Source organism: Balaenoptera borealis, assembly GCF_965194805.1.
Source record: "Balaenoptera borealis genome assembly, chromosome: 19".
In the NCBI taxonomy this organism is placed as follows: domain Eukaryota; kingdom Metazoa; phylum Chordata; class Mammalia; order Artiodactyla; family Balaenopteridae; genus Balaenoptera; species Balaenoptera borealis.
Window position 1 is genome coordinate 10,513,973 of NC_138878.1, and position 19,095 is coordinate 10,533,067.

Consider the following 19,095-nt stretch of genomic DNA (forward strand, 5'->3'; position numbering starts at 1 on the left):
CTCTTATTTTAAGTTAACATGAGTTTTGTAATTTCTGACTTACTTCCATTTACTAAATAGAATCCATAATTTTCTCTCACACAGTCTGCATTCAAGCAAATAAACATAATAGTGTAACACTTCTGTACATTTCTTCTCTGCCAATCCTCTCACTCAGTTTCCCCTGTGCTCTATGCCTGATCTTTAATGGACTGAATAAGACACTGGGATGATGGGAAAAGCCTTCCTGAAGTTCCCCAGACCTGCCCCCATTCATTCATCTATCTGTCCAGAAGACTAATACCAAAAAAGGACCATCCGATTTCAATACAGTATAATGTGTGCATGATGCGATCAGGAGCAGAACAGCTGTTCCAGGAGCAGAACACATCCTCTGACCTAAACAGGAAGTACTAGAGAAGTTGTCAGAAACAGTGATTTCTATGCAGAGAAAAGACAATGAGTAAAAGAATTATCTAGGTAGGGGAATGAAGGCTAGATGTGTGGTGATCGCCCTATGCTTCATGAAAAGATCCTAAGACTAGAAAAATCATGAAATCACAACACTTCAAAGAAACTGTAATTCTTTCGCTATGGCCGGGCAGTTGGATGCTTTTATTCTGCTGAGGATGAGGAAGGAGAGATCGTGGGTCGCAAAATGAGAGTGTGTACACAACAGCTAGAGAAAAGAAACTAAGAATTTCTACTCAGGACAATTGCTTCAGCAATTCACCCACAATTAAACATTATCTCCTGCGGCTTGATTGCTACTTCTTAAGGACTCCTCAGACACACTCACGTGCAGCCAGTTATTTCCCGTTCTTGCCTTTGTTTACCATTGTTTACCCTTTGGGACACACTGAGCAAAGTAGTATTTCTTCATCATCAAACACTGTCTTTTCTTTTTCTTTCTTCCACAAGTTATTTCCTTACCTACACCTCTTGTCTAGATCTGTAAATGTGTTCACAGTGGCTATGGCCAAGACATCTGAAATTTATGCTTTCCCTTTGAATCCATAAAATTTAGCGTCTGCTTCTCTCATTACTCAGGAAACAACGTCAGGTTTACTGACATAAAAGCAGAACATGCTCTTTGATATGGATTTTCCATTCACTTGATGCTCCTTCATAACAAGTTACTGTTCTAACTCAGGGTAATAAAACCACGTGTGATTCTCACAACAGCCACTTTCCCAGCAATATTCACAGCGCCAGCTTGCATCTGTAACTTCAGCCAACACACATATTAGGCACAAGGGGCCGGGGGGTCTGGCATAAAAATGCACACTACCTGAAAAACAGTATAAAGGACCTGTTTTAATTATGACAGAAATGCATTTCTGTTTTTCAAAGACATGAGTAGTTGTACAAACACAGCTTTAAACTTTATACTTTTATTATCAACAGTAAGTGGAAAGGTTATGATTTAATAACTAATGATATTTTATAGGTTTCAATTCTGTAACTTCACCCCCAAGGGTGTGGAGTTCCAATCTTCCATATTTCACAGTCACTTAAACTCAATGAGTCAGCGATGGAATTAATTCTCTCTCCTGCTCCCTTCCAGAACCTATTTGTTCCCCAGTGCCCCCTCCCAGTAACTGACACTACCTTCCAGACAGTTGTTCAAATCTGATAACTCAGTGTCCCCTCACATACAATCACTAAATTCTCTTGATTCAATAGTAGCCTCAGCATACTGTGAATCTGATTCAAGTCAGGAGAACTCTGTCTCCTCATTGCTGGTCCTCTAGTTTGAGACTCCAGCTGTCACTTGCACAAAGGAGTTCAGAAGCCTCCCAAATGAGCTGCTGCCTCTAATCTGTACCCCTCATTTAGCCCTCCAATCTGTACCCCTCATTTCAGTCTGAATGACCATTCTCAAATACAAACTGATCCCTCCAAGCAATCCTCATTCCTGTTCTTGACTAGAAGACACCCCTTCTCCTATTTGGACCATTCTCCCAGCCTCTCATGTGAAAATATCTGCACCTTAGTTTCAAAACCTATTGCCATAAACTTTCTCATACTAACCTCAATTTATCAATCACGTTGTTCCTAACACCCTACACTAATGCTACCATATTTTGCATTGGGTTTGTGTAATTTTTATGACATTGCACATTCTCATCTTTAAGAAAAAATATATTACTTTAAGTTCCTCCCTATACCCAACAGCTAGTAGATTTCTCTTTCAGCAAGTGTCAAGAGACATTTAAAGGATGAACACATGTATGATTCATCAAGAGTACTGGTTTTGGAAGGTGATGGATCTGATTTTAAATCCTAGGTCTAACACGGGCTGTGTAATCCCAAAGCTCTTAATTTCTCTAAGTCCACTTTCGCCCGTGTCAGGAGACTTGAAGCACCCTGGTATACAACATTCTTGAGTGAGTCACTCAGGCAAAGCCCACCCAAAAGTCATATTAACTTGGTGCAGGCAATGGGAGCACACAAGCTGGCAGGTTGGATGCAATCCTCCAGGCCTTCCTCAAGCTCACAAGAGGCCCACTTCACTGCCGGCACGGACAGGTGTCCTGGGACTGTTATCCGCAAGAACCCTGCTCATGTCGCACCCTCCCACACTTTTCCTGTTCTTAAGGATTGCGGAAGAATGGCCTTGCATATCTGGAGAAAATCCAGTCTGATCTTGGATCTGGGCTACTCAGGAGAGTTGCAGACAAAATCTTGAGCGGGCTTCTTTTGCCGACCTACAGTTCTTCCTTTCGAGGGCAGGGGACACTGGTGGTCTCAGCTATTTCTGTGCCAGACAACCCAGCGCAAGCCACAGGGGTCATTCAGCAGACCACAGAATGGTAATATCCAAGTACCTACTTCACTGTGTTGTTAAAATGGTAAAAAATAGTACCTGGCACATATTAACTGTTCAGTAAATGATGATTAAATAGTATCATGCTTTAGTAAACTAATATTCTGCAAGGCTAATGCTACGCAGAGGTGGAGAATAAGAGTGTTGACTATGGTGTAATTGAGGAATTAAAGTCAATTTGATCAAATACATTCCCATAAAGCATTCACACCCAGCCCATTTTGAGGTTATTTTCGGTCATCTGTGAGAGTATTTTTCCATTAAGTTTATTTTTTTTCTCTATTATCCAAAATTATCCGACAGCCATTTTACATTGAATCCTGCTGTATCATTCTGCCGTGTGTGTTTATGCTTGAGTTTAAAATGTTGGCTCTCACTATTGACCCTTCAACCGTGGGTCCATGAAAAAAGGAGGTTGACTAAGTGCCCGGATGATGTGCTTACTCTAAGAGAGAGCAGATGAAGTCACAGCAAAAGGAATGTTTCGTGGGGTTGCGGGGCGGGTGGGGGGGAATCTGATTATCATACAGCACGTGGCAGCAGAGAACTCAAAGGAGCCTGCACCCCAGCAGTCACTTCATAGGGACGTTACTGTGGGAAAACAGCATCAATAGCCTTGTTAATCTAACGTTGAATTTACATACGAGATCGAATGTGTATTAAGTGTATGCTGCTGGGAAAACTGCTTAATATTTCTAAGACTCCATTAGATGGGTGATTTTTAGGATTAAATTAGAATGTCTATAAAAACTGTTATCTGACGCAGAATAAGTGCTCAGTAACTGTTTGCTATTATTATACAGTGATAAATAAATATTTTGCAAGGTAGACCCTCTGAATCAGTAACTATAAATATGAGTCATTTTGGAGTTTGCTTTGCTGATTGTCCATGGTGTGGCACGGGCTTTATTAAAACTCTACGATCCAAAGACAAATAAGACTGACTGTCCAGATTCTGTGTTCCAGAATCGCAATTTGGGGTGGGACCTTTTTTTTAAGGATGATTTTATTCAAGTGGGATCATTGTAAAGGGAGGAGCTAACACATACCAGGAGTAGCTAAGCTGAACTGCAGAAGCCAAGAAAGCTAGAAGGAAGTCAGGCAGATGATGAGAAGTAAGCTGCCCATGGCTCATCTCTCATTTAACAGCTGGAGGAGGCATGAGAATAAGCTGGGGTTCTGGAGTCTGGCAGGCTTGGCTACAAACCCAGCTCTGTCACTTCCTATCTGGGTGGCTGTAACAAGTCACACAGTCTCAACATCGAATCTCTAAGCTCTAGCTTCCTCATTTGCAAAGTAGGGGAATGGAACAAGTTACCTAATAATATTTATCTGGACTTTGTTTGGAATTATAAACTAACTGGTTAATATGGTATCAGACATATAATAAGCACTCAAGAAAAATTTGTTACTTCTAGAATTATAAAAATTAATCCCACTAACATTAGTGCTATTGCTACTAATACTATTATGACAATTCTGTCAACGTGGTTTCTCTGTCTGACACAGGGTAAACAACTTCAACAAGCTGCCTGCCCTCTTTATGACATGCCTGCCTTTTACATAAATAAAGTGAACCTGAAAAAGTGATGAAATACATGTGAAGAAAGCTTTAGTGGCTAAAAAAATAAAGGTTTACTAGAGGAATAAGGATGCAGTGAATTGAACAGTTATGGGTTCTCTTCCAGATTCTTCTGTGGACTAAGTTGTGAGATGCTGGGCAAATTACTGACTCTCTCCAAACCTCAGACTGCTCGCCTGATAATTGTAGATCATGTTAACTAACGACAGGATGGTGTGGCTTGAGGTGGGCTATCAAGAACTCTCAGGTCTCTGTTCCACAAAAAGACATAATAAAATACTTCATTAAGTGGAGACTAAGTGAAATCTGTGGTTTCTATCTTTTATGTGAAAGTATTTCAAACACATCTTACATTTTGGCAGGGGTCTTCACCTTTTCTATGAATTTATGCACAGGGCATAGCATATTTATAAGTGAGGTTCATGGCATATTATTAGGCTGTAGAGAAAAACATACTTTGGTCTCATAACAGATGATTGGTTTTACTAAATGGGCCACTGTCTTTTATTAAATTTAGGGTGCCCAAATGAAACATCAGCACATATAGTCTATGGGGGGACGTTCTAATATTTAAAAGTTAAGATCTGGTCAAAAATATCAGATTTGGATAAATGGATTCACGTATGTCTACAAACATGTATCTCTATCTATCTATCTCTGTAACGATTTGTCTATCTGTAAAATGCTTCCATTTCTGATTTAAAATATAAAAGCTGAACACGTAAGTCAATATTGGCATGTATGGGCACAAATAAAGCTTCCCACGGAAACTGCTCCCGTTTTTTATGTCTCTTTACATAGCTCTTAAATCAATTTCAGCATACAGTTTGGCTTTTAAAACATCTCCTTTGATATCTATTCCACTGTGTTGGATAAACAAATACTTACTATATGCACATCCAAACACCTCGATTCGCATTCCAATTCTGCCCTTGGGGTTCCACTCTAAAGGGATGAAGCGCAGAAATCTGGCTTTGATAGAAGGCTGTAGTCTATAGTACACAACACTGTCTGCATTTGCATTTCCTGAAAATCCCTAGAAGAAAAGAGAAAAGAAGGAAATCATTGTACCTGGAGAATATCTATTTCCCTTTGTCTCCTACAATGTCAACAGGCAACGTATGATTTGCTTTTTTACTATAAAATGGCAACCTTCTTTAAGAAGATCATATTGTTAACAGTTATGCCATAACGTATCTTCACCCGCATAAGTTACTATTGTCTAAACCTCTTTCTATCTAGCAGTTTAAATTCCATCATCCACAGCAAGCCAGCTTTCAACTATGAATCCCCCAGTAAAGTTTGTTTCTATAAGATGCAGACGAAACATAAAAGTTACTGACATTGTGCACCATGAGGAATATTGAGAACATCTTCTTCCTGTATTCAAAAGCTAGGATCTGATTCAGCATAGAAGTTGCTCACATCATTGATGAATGAGTAAGGTTAAGACTTGTTTGTATTGTTTCACTTTATCTTACTCAGTAACATAAATGAAAGTTATCACCATTCAAGTCAGAGCTACACTCTGAGAATAGGTTGTTAAACTTCATTCACCACAAGGCTGGATACACACCTTAAAAATTGTTGTTGCGTGTCACTTCTATTCAATAAAAAATAATAAAATAAAAGCACCTGTATTTAAAAAATTGTTAAGGGAAATTGGAATCAATAATAATCTGGAAAGACCTGAAATTAGACTTACAGATTCTAGATTTGAAAGCTAGAAAGACCACAGGAATGATGCTGAGCTAGCACCATCAAATTGCAGATGAGGAAATTAAACGTCAGAATGGTGAAAAAAAAATCTCTGGTGTTTGCAAAACTATTATATGGTATGACCAGGAGCTATGCTCCTTCCACAATATCAGGATGCATCTACCTAACACATAGCTCACCTGCAAAACCCACACCTGAACAGCTTTTATTTTCTCCTACATGACATATGGTAAAGCTTCATATGTGAAAAAGTTAGGATGAAGCAGTTGTTCTCAATAATTGATATTTAATTTTTATTTTAGCTTCTCCTCTTCCACCTCTTCCTTCCTTTCCTCTCTCCTTTTCTCCTTCTTGTCTTCCCCTCCTCCTCCTCCTTCTTTTTTTGTTTAACTGTAACAACCAGGATACGTAGGAACGAAATAAGGGATGAAGCTATGACCTATTCAGCCGCATGACAGGTCCCCTTACCATGACTGGATCAACGAATGAGGTCACCCTCATGTAGATCATACCAAACAAAGCAAATATTTTAGGAACACCAATACCCAGGGAGTTTATTCATTTGCCTACTTTTCTTTCTACTTCACAAATATCTCTTTACCAACATTTACCAAAATATTTTCTAACACAGTAAAAAAAAAAAAAAGTAAGGTTGGGTTTTTCAGTCACATTAATTTGATTTGATTCCCCTTATCAGTCAACTCTACTTCCTGCCTCCCCAATGCCCCCCTCTCCCAGTACCTCATATACCCAATTTTCAGGCTCACACAAAACAGACAGTTCTATGATGGTGCCTCCAAATTATATCCCAAATCTAGGCATCTCCCTTCATCTCAGCTACAACCACCAGGTTCAACAAAGCATTATCTCTCCAGAACTACTTCAATGGCCTCTTCATCATCTTTTTAGTCTTCTGTTTCCTATCACCATCCCCATCCCCATCCATATCCCTAATCTCTTTCCCTCTGAGCAGTCAGTAAGATTTTTAAAGGTAAGATAAACTATGTTACCCCCACTGCTTCCTTTACCACTTAGAAGAAAATCCAAATTCCTTATCAAACATAACACAGTCTTTGGCAATCTCCTCCATGATGCTTTAAGCACACGGAACCTCCGTGTAGAAGCCAAGCTCAGTCCTGCTGAGGGCCTTGGCGCCAGCTGTTCATTCTGCTCTGAAAGTTCTTCCCTCAAGATCTTTGCACAACCAGCTCCTCTTGTCATCTCAGGCCTTGGTCTGAAGAGCACCACCTAGGACAGGCCCTTTTTGATCACAGCTTCTAAAGGAAGTGTACCTGGCACCCCAGCATCTTACCTTTCTGTTTTATTTTCTTCATATTACTCATTATTTGGGGATCTTTTTTGATTATTTGTTTATCTTATCCCCTTAGAAGACAAGCTCTGTAAAGCAGGGACCTTTACTGCCTTCCTTCCATAGTACCTAGAATATGGCTTGGCTCAAAGTGGTTCTCAACAAAGTATCTGTTGGATGTGTATGTTTGGGAAAGACTGGGCTTAAAAACAAATCAAAGTTCAGCAAGTTTCTTGATTATTGTATCTCTATGAAGATGTCAAATGAGAATGTACAAATGAGCACTGTATCTCCTGAGGGAGGAACAGTTATCCAGCATGTTTCAAACATATTAGGCCCACATTCCTGCTTAATATTTCCCAGAACATAAACAGGAGAACATTGTTTAATCCCACAGACATTTGGACTCTGATAACCAGACACTTTTAGAATGTTCCATGCTATTCCACCAGTTGAAATTTCACACTGAGGATTTGATATAAAAGGTTAACTGTATTCTTTATTGTACTACCTAATCCCCATCCTCACTTCACCTTTAGGGCACCATGGTCTCCATTTCTGTCAAAACCATGAACATTTGCCTGAAAATGTCCATTTATACAAACTTTTTCTTTAGAATGGCTGATGAAGGGCAGTTTCATTTAAGACAGTATTTCCCAAACTTGGACTACACATTAAAACTCCCAGTGCTCAGACCCTGGGCATTGTTGTACGTGTGTGTGTGTGTGTGTGTGTGTGTCTGTCTGTCTGTCTGTCTGTCTTTACAGGCTCTCCAAGTCAGGGTAATGTGCCTCCAGGGTTGAGGACCTGGTTTAAAGACATTCAATCCTAATCAGACCTTCTTACACTTCTGATTCTATTTTCCTGGGTACCACTGGCAGGTTAATACAATACCTAATTATGATTTCTTGCAGTGAACACCTGGATGATGAATTAGATAACCCTCCAAAAGATCTCACATTTTTTCAAAATTAATATAAGTTCATAGATTGAGACAGATGGCACTCTGTGATCTCAGCATTTTATGGGATTGGAAGAAAAGATGCAGGTGACAGTGGCAACAGACAGGTAAATGGGAAGAGGACGTCTGTAAATGGAAGGCTTTCACAGTTTATCTGATCAACTTATGAGCTATTTGAATTTTGAGAACATAAAGAAGAAATGTAAATTACTTTGTCTGTATAAGTAATAAGAACATCTGAGCACATTCAAAATTTTAAGTGATTATTTCTGACAAGGGATGAGGGAAATTGTGAGGTGGGGGATATGGGATTTTTACTTAGCACATTTTAGTCATTTCTGAATTTTTTTAATGAGCATGTATTAATTTTATAATAATTAGCAAAATAAAGTAATGCATAGACATGTAAGTGTATACAGTGACAGAATAGGCAGAAATACCACTTAGTAATGCTCTGGGTACCTTAAATAACATTCTAAGATTAATGTTACTGGGAAAACATGCACCATTACTACTAGTTAAATATATTTAACTGAACAGTAATATTTGCGTTGTTTTGTTCCACTTGTTGCTAACTTTTAAAACATAAGATAATAAAGATTCTGCTGTGGAATTCAATATCTAACGGAAATTTTTTTAGAATGTCTGTGAATGAGACAGGGAATTGATGCTATTCACTTTATAAATGAAAAGTTCAATGCATACTAATGTTCCTAACGTAATTCCCTTGCCTAGAAGACTTTTCTCAATTTGCTATGAAGATTTTTTCATATACTCATAATTCATAAAGGAATGCATGAATTTAAATGTCTCATTCTTTTGAAAAAATAATTTTATTATGAGAATGTGTATGTCTTCCCTTATATTATATATTCTGAACTTTAGTGCTTGTCCAAATTACCTGAGGTGCTGTCACGCACTAAATCTGTGAGAGGGGCCTTAGAAATCCGCATTTCAATGCAGGTCAAGCTGATTTGTGCTCTTGGTCTTTGGTCTGCTCTTTGAACATTCTTCAGGCTTGTGGATAAATCGTGCTATTTTTCCCCTCCCTATTTTATCTCAAAACTTTTCAGAGAGGGAAAAGATTTTAGGAGAACAGTTGACTAGGGCTAACCTCCAAAGGGAGAAATAAGTAACAAATGTCTTCTGTGCTATCAATCTGAATGTCTTCAACGTGAAAGCTTGTGTCTCAACATCAGACACAGCAGAAATATATAATATATTATGTAGTTTTAATATTTGCTTCAATCCTGTGAAGTATTTTTGTGCCCACCATAAAACTGAAGATAACAAAAATTATAGAGCTTATGTGCCTAAAACCACACAGCTAGAAAGTGACAGAGTAAGGATTTAATTCTATACTTTTCTGAATCAAAAGCCCATAATTTAGCTAAGCCATCAAAGGCCTCACTCCAACAGAACGTGAAAGCAAACAACTCACCCTAGAGGAAACCTGATATTTTATCTGAGGCTGTTTTTCCCTTTTTCTCATAATTTATATTTAAAATCTTTGACACATCTGAAAGTAATGCAACTTAGATTATTACTGAACTGGGACACAACTCTAACAGTTGACTTTTATAGACAAAAGGATTGTTCTATTAACTTTATATTTTCGCAAAATTACTACAGCTGAATGAAAATAAAAGACAAATTTTCAAACATCAATAGGACTGTTGCGTATAAACGGTAACCTCCTAATAGATGCATAATGTAGAAGAATATGCCATTAGATCATCAAATATATGAAATATCTACAAGTAAAATTAAGGTGATGTGTCTTATGTGATAAAAATCAAAAAGCCTTAATTGTATTTTTCTTTTCTTTGAGACTTGATTTTCAAACTCAATGAGATGTTCAAAGATGGTTTAGAAATGTATTCTAACCAAGATAATTTATGGAGTTAATGAATTAAAGTTTTTCACAGGATTTTAAGTATTTTCATAGTGCTTCTAAAGTTTATGAAGAAGTGTAATAGCATTAACTTCTTTTGTAAATAGTAATTGAGCAACTCATCTATGAAAGCCAAGATGCATAAAGGGAGATGGCCATATATGGTAGTTCATAAGGGGCTCCAAAACACTGCTGTAATAAATTAGAAACGTGGGACCAGTTACATGTGGTTATATAGCAGATCTGTAATTACATGTAAATTCGTCCAGCTCCCACCAAAATAAACAGCAACATTAGTAGAAATTCAATACAACAAACAGGTAAATATTAAAATCCTCTGACCTCTCTTATTCATGTGACTTACATATGACCTTTTTCCAAGTACAATTCATTTTGACACTGTCAGCTAATATGCAGAAACTAAATATATCATAGCAACATGCTGTCTAATGGAAATCAGCTCTTTATTTTATGATGTTAGTTATAAATCTTTACTAAGTGTGCCTCCCATGAGATCTTCTGGTCTAGAAAAGCATAAAAGAAAAGAAAAATAAGAACTACCAAAAAATGGGAAATATGCTAACATAAACCCAGATAAGAATAATGTTTAAACATATGTTGAACAAGACATTGTAACTACATCCAACAAAAGTTGATTCTATCTTGAGTGTGAATGGAATTCATTTAATATAATAGAAAACCAGCAATGAGAGTACAGCAGTCAAATCAGAAAGTTAAGTTTTGCTCTGTATATATAATAACTCAATTTTCAATATAAAAGAGTATAGAATTTTATTAATATTAAATCAGTTTCTACTATCCCTCTCAGAAGATATTCAATATCTTTAAAATATTTATTTGGAGGGGTACCAAATTATTAACAATAGTTCACTGAGGGACCACAAACCAGCCATTATTTTAGAATCTGTGGAGGCACAAAGTTGTAAAATACACTGGTTAGGCCCTTTTAGCATAGAAGGGTTTGAATTCTCAAGACAGAAATATCAAAGGGCAAGAGAGAAAAAGCACACGAAAGATACAATCTTCACTATAGTCTGTAACTATTGTTGAGACATAGTAATAAATTTTTACATGGCTGATATATGGACAGGTCGTTAAGCCTAAATTTATATTAGGGTGATAACATGTACAATTTTGAGGAAGATTAAAATTTGACTGAGATGCAAAGTAACTTTTAACTAAAAAATAATAATATTATGGTAATGGTAGATTAGGAGATTCTGAACAATGCTCCTGCTAAAAGCTATACAAAATTAAAAATAGGGACTGAAGCTCTGAAAGACAATAAAATATTAAATGTCCGAGATTTGGGAGAAGAACAGCCAAAGAGACCAGTCCTACCTTTGGGGCCCTTGTTTTCCTCTTTAGGTGACTTAAGGATTTCTGAAGAGGAGAAACTGAGCAGATCCTTTGACAACTTCACAGGGTTAGAGACAAAACTTTAGTGCTAGAGCCCTCAAGGACATGAATATACCATAAGCTTCCACAGGTTTTGTGTCAAAACTTTGAGAGTCTACAACTAAGAATAAATGGTAAGACAGAGAGAGACAACTCCCCACAGGGATGAAAATTCAGCTTCCCATCTTCTCCATCTGTGAAATTATATGACGATGGTCAGAGATGCCTCATGCTTGCCTGCAGAAGCAACTGTAATTATATTCCGTAGGAAGACATCCTTCTAGATCTCAACTTATCGTTCATTTTTTTCATATATAATGTCCTACACACAATAGAAAATAATAAAACATTAGCAGAAATTGTTCTTAAAGGAAATTTATAGTCTTGAACATGCACACATATTAGTAAATAGGAAAGGCATCAGTTCTGTTATTTAAAGAAGTCGGAAATCATCACTCTATACAACAAGAAAGAGGGACAAACTTAAAATCAATGAATTTTGTGAGACCCATCAGAAAACTGAGGTTACATGGTGCTATGGACTAAGTTGTGTCCCTCTAAAAACGTATAGGTTGAAGCCCTAACCACTCCCATTGTTATAGTATTTGGAGGTGGGGCTTTGGGAAGTAATTAGGTTTAGATGAAGTCATGAAGGCGGGGCACCCATGATGGGATTAGCATCCTTACAAGATGAGGAAGACAGACCAGAGCTTTCTCTCACTCCGCCAGGTGAGGACACAAGAAGGCTGATGTCTGCAAACCACGAAGGGGCCCTCACCAGGAACCAAATCGGCCAGCACCTTCATCTTGGACTTCCTAACCTCCAGAACTGTGAGAAATAAACACCTGTTGTTTAAGCCACGCTGTCTATGGCATTTTGTTATAGCAGCCTGAGCTGACTAATACACATGGCAAACCACCCCCATGAGATCTGGAGAGAGAAGGCCACCCAAAGACCGCAGAAATCTGTCCATCCACTGGTGCCGTAAAATGATAGGAACTCTCATGGTAATTTTGATGAATTGATGGAGGCAGAGTGTGGACTAGCATGAGTGAGAAACTCCCGAGGGCTGTGGTCTCAGAGGACCCCCACATTGTTGTGGGCTTTTCCTCCAGGAAACTTTCTATGCTCTGTGACGATCAGAAAAAAAGATTTCTTCTTGGCTCTGGCAAGGAGGGGGAAAGGTAATCATTGTGAAATATGCCCAGAGTGATCTCCATAACAAAGACTTTGCCAGAGCCTTATCCCTATGAAGGACCTCCAGAAACACTAGTGAAGGTCACAGATTCAAGACAAAGGCTAAAACACTAACATTTAATTGCAATATTGTAGAATGATCTCATTCCCCCACGTCATACCACCATACCAACAGGACTCCAGTATAATAATACTGGATAACAACTGAGAGAAATGCAAAACCCAGACCATCTCTGAAGAGGATGCCAAAGTCAAAGGAGAGGCAAAAACAAGGATACTAGATGAATTTGAAGCCTCTGGCACCTATACCACCTGCAGCAAACATTAAATACAGCCCAATTTCTAGCCAGATTAATATAAATTCTCACATGAAAGACCTATTTACCTCAGTTCCCACTACTAGATACAATATGTCCAAATTTCAACAAAAAGTTGCAAGTCATGCCAACAGGCAAGAAAAAAACAGTGTCTGCATAGACAAAACAATCATCAGAACTTGGCTCACGTATGTCACAGATGTTTGAATTATCAGACTAGAAACTTTAAAAAACTATGATGAATATGCTAAGGACTCTAATGGGAAAACTGGACAACATGCAAGAACACATGGGGAATGTAAGCAGAGAGATGAAAATCTAAGAAAGAACCAAAGATTCCAAAGTGTTTAGAAATCAAAGACACTGTAACAGAAACGAGGAATGTCTTTGATGGGTACATTGATACATTCAGTGTAGCCAAAGAAAGAACCAGTGAGCTTGAAGAAAATACAAATTTCTCAAATTGTAATGCAAAAAGAAAAAAAGTGGAAGAGAATATCCAAGAACCATGGGATAACTGCAAAAGTTGTAACATTTGCAAAAACGGAACACAAGAAGGTGAGTAAAGAGAGAACGGAGCTGAAGAAATATTTGAAGTCATAATGGCCAATGGATTTATAAAATTAACGACAGACACCAGACAAGATCCAGGAAGTTCAAAGAGTAAGAAGTAGGTTAGAAATCAAAATAAAAACTATACTTAGTCATACGTATTCAAACTGCAGAAAAGAAAAGATAAAGAGAACATTTTGAAAGAAGCCAGAGGAAAACAAATACCTTACCTTTAGAGGTAAAAGGATAAGAATTATATTGGACTTCTCATCAGAAATCATACAAGCAAGTAGAGAGTGGAGTGAAATATTTAAAGTGTTGAAAGAAGTAAAAATAATCTTGGAATTCTATAGCCAGAGAAATTATCCTTCAAAAATAAATGAGAAATAAAGATTTTCTCAGACAAAAACTGATGGAATTCACTGCTAGCAGACCTGCTCTACAAGAAATATTTAAAAGAAGTTCTTCAGACAAAGGAAAATGATAGAGGTCAGAAACCTGGATCTACATAAAGAGAGGAAGAGTAGTTGAGAAGGAATAAAAGAAGGTAAGATAAAATAATTTATTTTTCTTATTCTTAATTACAAAATAACTGTTTAAAGAAACAATAGTAAGAGATAACGCAGAATCATGCAAAATGCTCAATTACATTCAAATTAGGCATTAAAAAGGGGGAACAGCAACAACAGGAAGAGGAACAAAAAAACACAAGACAAATACAACAAATAGAAAACAGCTACAAACGTGATAGATATTAATCCAAATATATCAATAAGCACTTTAACAGTGGATCTAAATACACTACTTAAAAAACTACTACTTAAAACACAGAGACCTTCAGAGTATAAAGGAGTATAAAGGATGACCAGACCCAACTATTTGTTATCTACAAGAAATTCATTTTAAATAAAAGACTAAAAATAGATTAAAAGAGATGGGGAAAGATACACTATGTTAGTGTCAAAAATCCAGAAACAGCAAAATTAAAACCACCGGATCAATAAAATAGTAATCAGTAAGAGTTTATTGTGCATATTAAGAACAGTTTTAGGGACTTCCCTGGTGGTGCAGTGGCTGGGACTCCACGCTCCCAGTGCAGCAGGCCTGGGTTCGATCCCTGGTCAGGGAACTAAATCCCACATGCACGCCACAGCTAAGAGTTCACATGCCGCAACTAAGGAGCCTGGGAGCTGCAACTAAGAAGCCTGCCTGCCACAACTAAGACCTGGTGCAACCAAATAAATGAATAAATAAATATTAAAAAAAAAAAAGAAAGAACAGTTTTATAACTGGGAGCTTTCAACCCCAAAACTAATATGAAGCTCAGAGGCACAACGTTACAGAATGGTTTATAAAGTGAAAATGAGGAAGTGGTTTAACCTTTACAATGATTGGTTATTACAATGGGGGTTTACAGACGGCAGGGGATTGATCAAAAGTGATTATTTAATACCGTGTTTAGGAAAACGACTTAAGTTTCTTTTGTGATTATCAGAGGCATTTACAAGAAGTAAACTAAGTTAAGTTTTGCTCCTGTGCATGAAGTAGGCTAGATTTAGTTTTGCTTATGTGGCTTAAATGGTTTGGTCTGCTCAGGGAATTTTCAAGTGTGGTTTTCATTTTATATTTCACTTTTTACGCTAACGCTACATCTAAATAAACCTAGAATAGCTATATTAATTTCAGACAAAGCAGCCTCCAGAAAAAGGAAGATTATCATAGATAAGTAGGCACATTGCATATTGACAAAATGATCAATCTTCCAAGATGGTTTAACAATCCTCTTTGCATATGGACTTAACAGCAGAGTCCAAATACAAGAGGCAAATACTGATAGAACTGTAAGGAGAAATAGATAAATCTATTATTATAGTTGGAGTAATTGATACATCAAGGAGTCAGAAAAACAGTAAGAATGTAGAAAACCTATATCACTATTAATCAACTGGATCTAATTGACATTTTAGAATATTCCACCCAACAACAGCAGAAACAGTCTTCTCAAGTTCATGAAGCATTCATCAAGATAGACTGCATTATGTGCCCTAAAATATGCCCTCACAAACGTAAAAGAATACAAATCATACAAAGTATGCCCTCAAATCACACTAGAATTAAACTATTAATCAGTAACAGAAAGATAGCTAGAAAGTCACAAAATGTTTGAAAATAACCCAAGAGTTAAAGCAGAAACCCCAAGTGAAATGTTTAAAAACTTATCTAAATGAAAATGAAAGTAAAATTTATCAAAATTTGTGGGATACAGCAGCATTTTTAGCATTAAATACATATATTAGAAAAAATAAAGATTGAAATAAATGTTTCCATCTTAGAAAACTAAAGAATGTAGAGCAAGTTAAGTCTAAAATAAGCAGAGGAAAAGAAGTAATAAATATGTATACCACAACTTATTGGAATTGAAAACAGGAATGCATTAGACAAAACCAAAAGCTGGTTGTTTGAAAAGTTTGCTAAAATTGATAAATCTCTAGTCATGCTGTCCAAGAAAAAAAGAGAGAGAAGACCCAAATTATCAACATCACAAATGGAAGAGAAGTCACTGCTATTGAGCACATGGATGTCGAAAGAAGAAAGGAGAAGATTAATGAGCTGAGGATGAATGAAGACATCAGAAAAAATACAGTAAATTAAAACCAAGGATGAAACAGGAAGTAGATAATAAAGATAATGCTTTGAAGGACATTTCTTTCTTTCTTTATTGAAGTATAGTTGACTTACGACATTGTGCCAATCTCTGCTGTACAGCGAAGTGACTCAGTTATACACATATACACATTCTTTCTTTAGTATTCTTTTCCATTATGGTTTATCACAGGATATTGAGTATAGTTCCCTGTGCTATACATTAGGACCTTGTTGTCTATCCAGTCTAAATGTAAGAGTTTGCATCTACCAGCCCTGAACTCCCAGTCCAAACCTCTCCCTTTCCCCCTCCCCCTTGACAACCACAAGTCTGCCCTCTATGTGTACGAGTCTGTTTGTTTTGTAGATAGGTTCATTTGTGCCACATTTTAGATTCCACATATAGGTGATATCATATGGTATTTGTCTTAAGGCTTTGAGGGACATTTAAATGAATGAAACTCTAGTTAGACTGATCAAGGAAAAGAAAAGCGACACAACCAACATCAGGAATGCAAAAGAGCATCTTACCATGATCTTACACACATTAGAATGATAATAAGAGGATATTTGGAATAATTCTAGGCCAATAATTTTGAAAATTAAGTGAAGTGGACAAATTCTAAACTGCAATTTACCAAAACAGATGAGAAACAGGAAAATCTGAGTTGCCTATATATAGGCGAAATTAAATGTATAATTAAAAAACATTCCCACACAGGAAATTGCAGGCCCTCTGTTTTTCCTAGTGAATTCTTCTAAACATTTAAGGATACAATAATGCGGGTATCATATAAACACCTTCAAAAAAGTAGAAAAACAGAATGCTTCCCAGCTTGTTTTGTGAGGCCAGCATAACCTTGATATCAAAATCTGACAAAGAACTTGTAAGGAGGAAAATAAAAGCCAGTCTTATTAAAACATAGACCCAACAATCCTTAAAAGATAGTTGCAAAATTATTCTAGAATATAAAAATAAGGAAAAAGTCTAATAGGTCATAATGCAATCAAGCTTATTCCAGGAATATAAGGATTGCTTAATATTTAAAAACTCTTCAATATAATTAATCAAACTGAAGAAAATATAGTCTTCTAGATAGACGCAGAAAGAGTATTTGATTAAATTCAACATCTAAACAAGATTGAAACTTTTAGCCAAGTAGGGAATTTCTAACTCTGTAAAGGATATCTACAAAATTCTTACAGTAAGCATTGCATGTAGGATGAAATTCTGAGAACTGTTTTGAGTTTGGTACCCAGACAAGTTATGTTGTCTACAGACCTGTTAATTCAACATTAGTATCATATTCTAATTAGTACAACAAGGTAACAAAAGTGTTTAACAGGTAATAAGGATTAGAAAGGAAAAAATAAAACTGCTATTATTCATAGGCTGCATGATTGTGTGTGTAGAAATTTTTCTTTACTCTGTAGAGTGCGTTTAGGCAAATCTGCTGGGTAAAACTCTCTATATAAATATGAACTGAACTTGCACACCTATTAAAGTGGCCAATATCCAGGACACTGACGATACTAAATACCGGCGAGGATGTGGAGCAACGAGAACTCTCATACATTGTTAGTGGAAAGACACAGGGACAGGAATCACCAAGATACTCTTGAAGAAAAACATAGTCAGAGGATTTTCTTTACTGAATATGAAGTCTTAAAATGTGAAGAAAAAGAGAGAGAGAGTGTGTGTGTCATATTGGCAGGGAGTGACTCAAACAGACCAATGGAACAGAATAGAGAATTCAGAAACAGACTCAACATATATGGACAGTGAATTTTAACAATGTTTGCAATGCAGAGCCGTTAAAAAAAAGAGACAACAACTTCTTTTAAATGCCTGGCCCTAGACCAATTGAATATCTACTTTGGAAAAAAGAAGAAGAAAAAAAATTTAATGGAAAGTTGGTTGATTACTACTTTAAATCACACGCAGAAGAGAATTCCAGTAGGATTGTAGGCCTATATGTGAAAAGCAAAACAATAAAGCTACTAGAAGATAGCACAGCTGACCATGTTCACAACTTTAAGGAGGGCAAAGACTCCTCAGACATGACTCAAAAGGCACGAACCATAAGAGGAAAGATTGACAAATCCGAATCTATTAAATTTAAGAATGTCTATTCATTTGAAGATGTTAAAACAGTGGAAAGAGAAGCCACAGAACAGGAGAACCTATTTTCCAGTATATTAGTAACCAGAACATGTGGAGGACTACAGAGCAATAAAAAAGAGGAATAAAAGCAATATCTAAATGACTAACAAATCTAAAAAACAGTGTCCAAACTCATTAGTCATAGAAGCATTGCAAATTAAAACCAGTGTGAGAGTTGTGCACATCAACCAGGTTGGCCAAAATTGAGGGAAACATTAAAAAGCTAAAATAAAATAAAACTGACAATATCAAGTGTTGTCAAGAATGTCAAGCAAATGGAATTGTCATACACTACTGTTGAGAGTGTAAATTAGCACAATCCCCATAAGAAGCCTTTCATATATTCCACTAAAGTTCAACATATACTTATTTGATGAACCAGCAATTCCACTCTGAAGAAGGCACCCTACATAAAAGCAGACGCTGTGTAACAAAAGACATGCATGTTCCTGAAGTATTATTCAGAAGAGTCCCAAAATACAACTCACATGTCCATTTGTAGAATGGGTAAACAAATTCAGACGCAGT

The 19,095-nt window shown here is 36.8% G+C and overlaps 1 protein-coding gene across 1 annotated transcript in view; it reads right to left on the reverse strand.

The window, feature by feature from the left end:
• CNTNAP4 (contactin associated protein family member 4) overlaps window positions 1-19,095 on the reverse strand; it is a 266,473-nt gene that overhangs the window by 119,259 nt on the left and 128,119 nt on the right. The window contains exon 4 of the mRNA XM_082366313.1: window positions 5,280-5,427. Within this exon, the coding sequence (XP_082222439.1) occupies window positions 5,280-5,427 (148 nt within the window). The remainder of the gene's footprint in view (window positions 1-5,279; window positions 5,428-19,095) is intronic.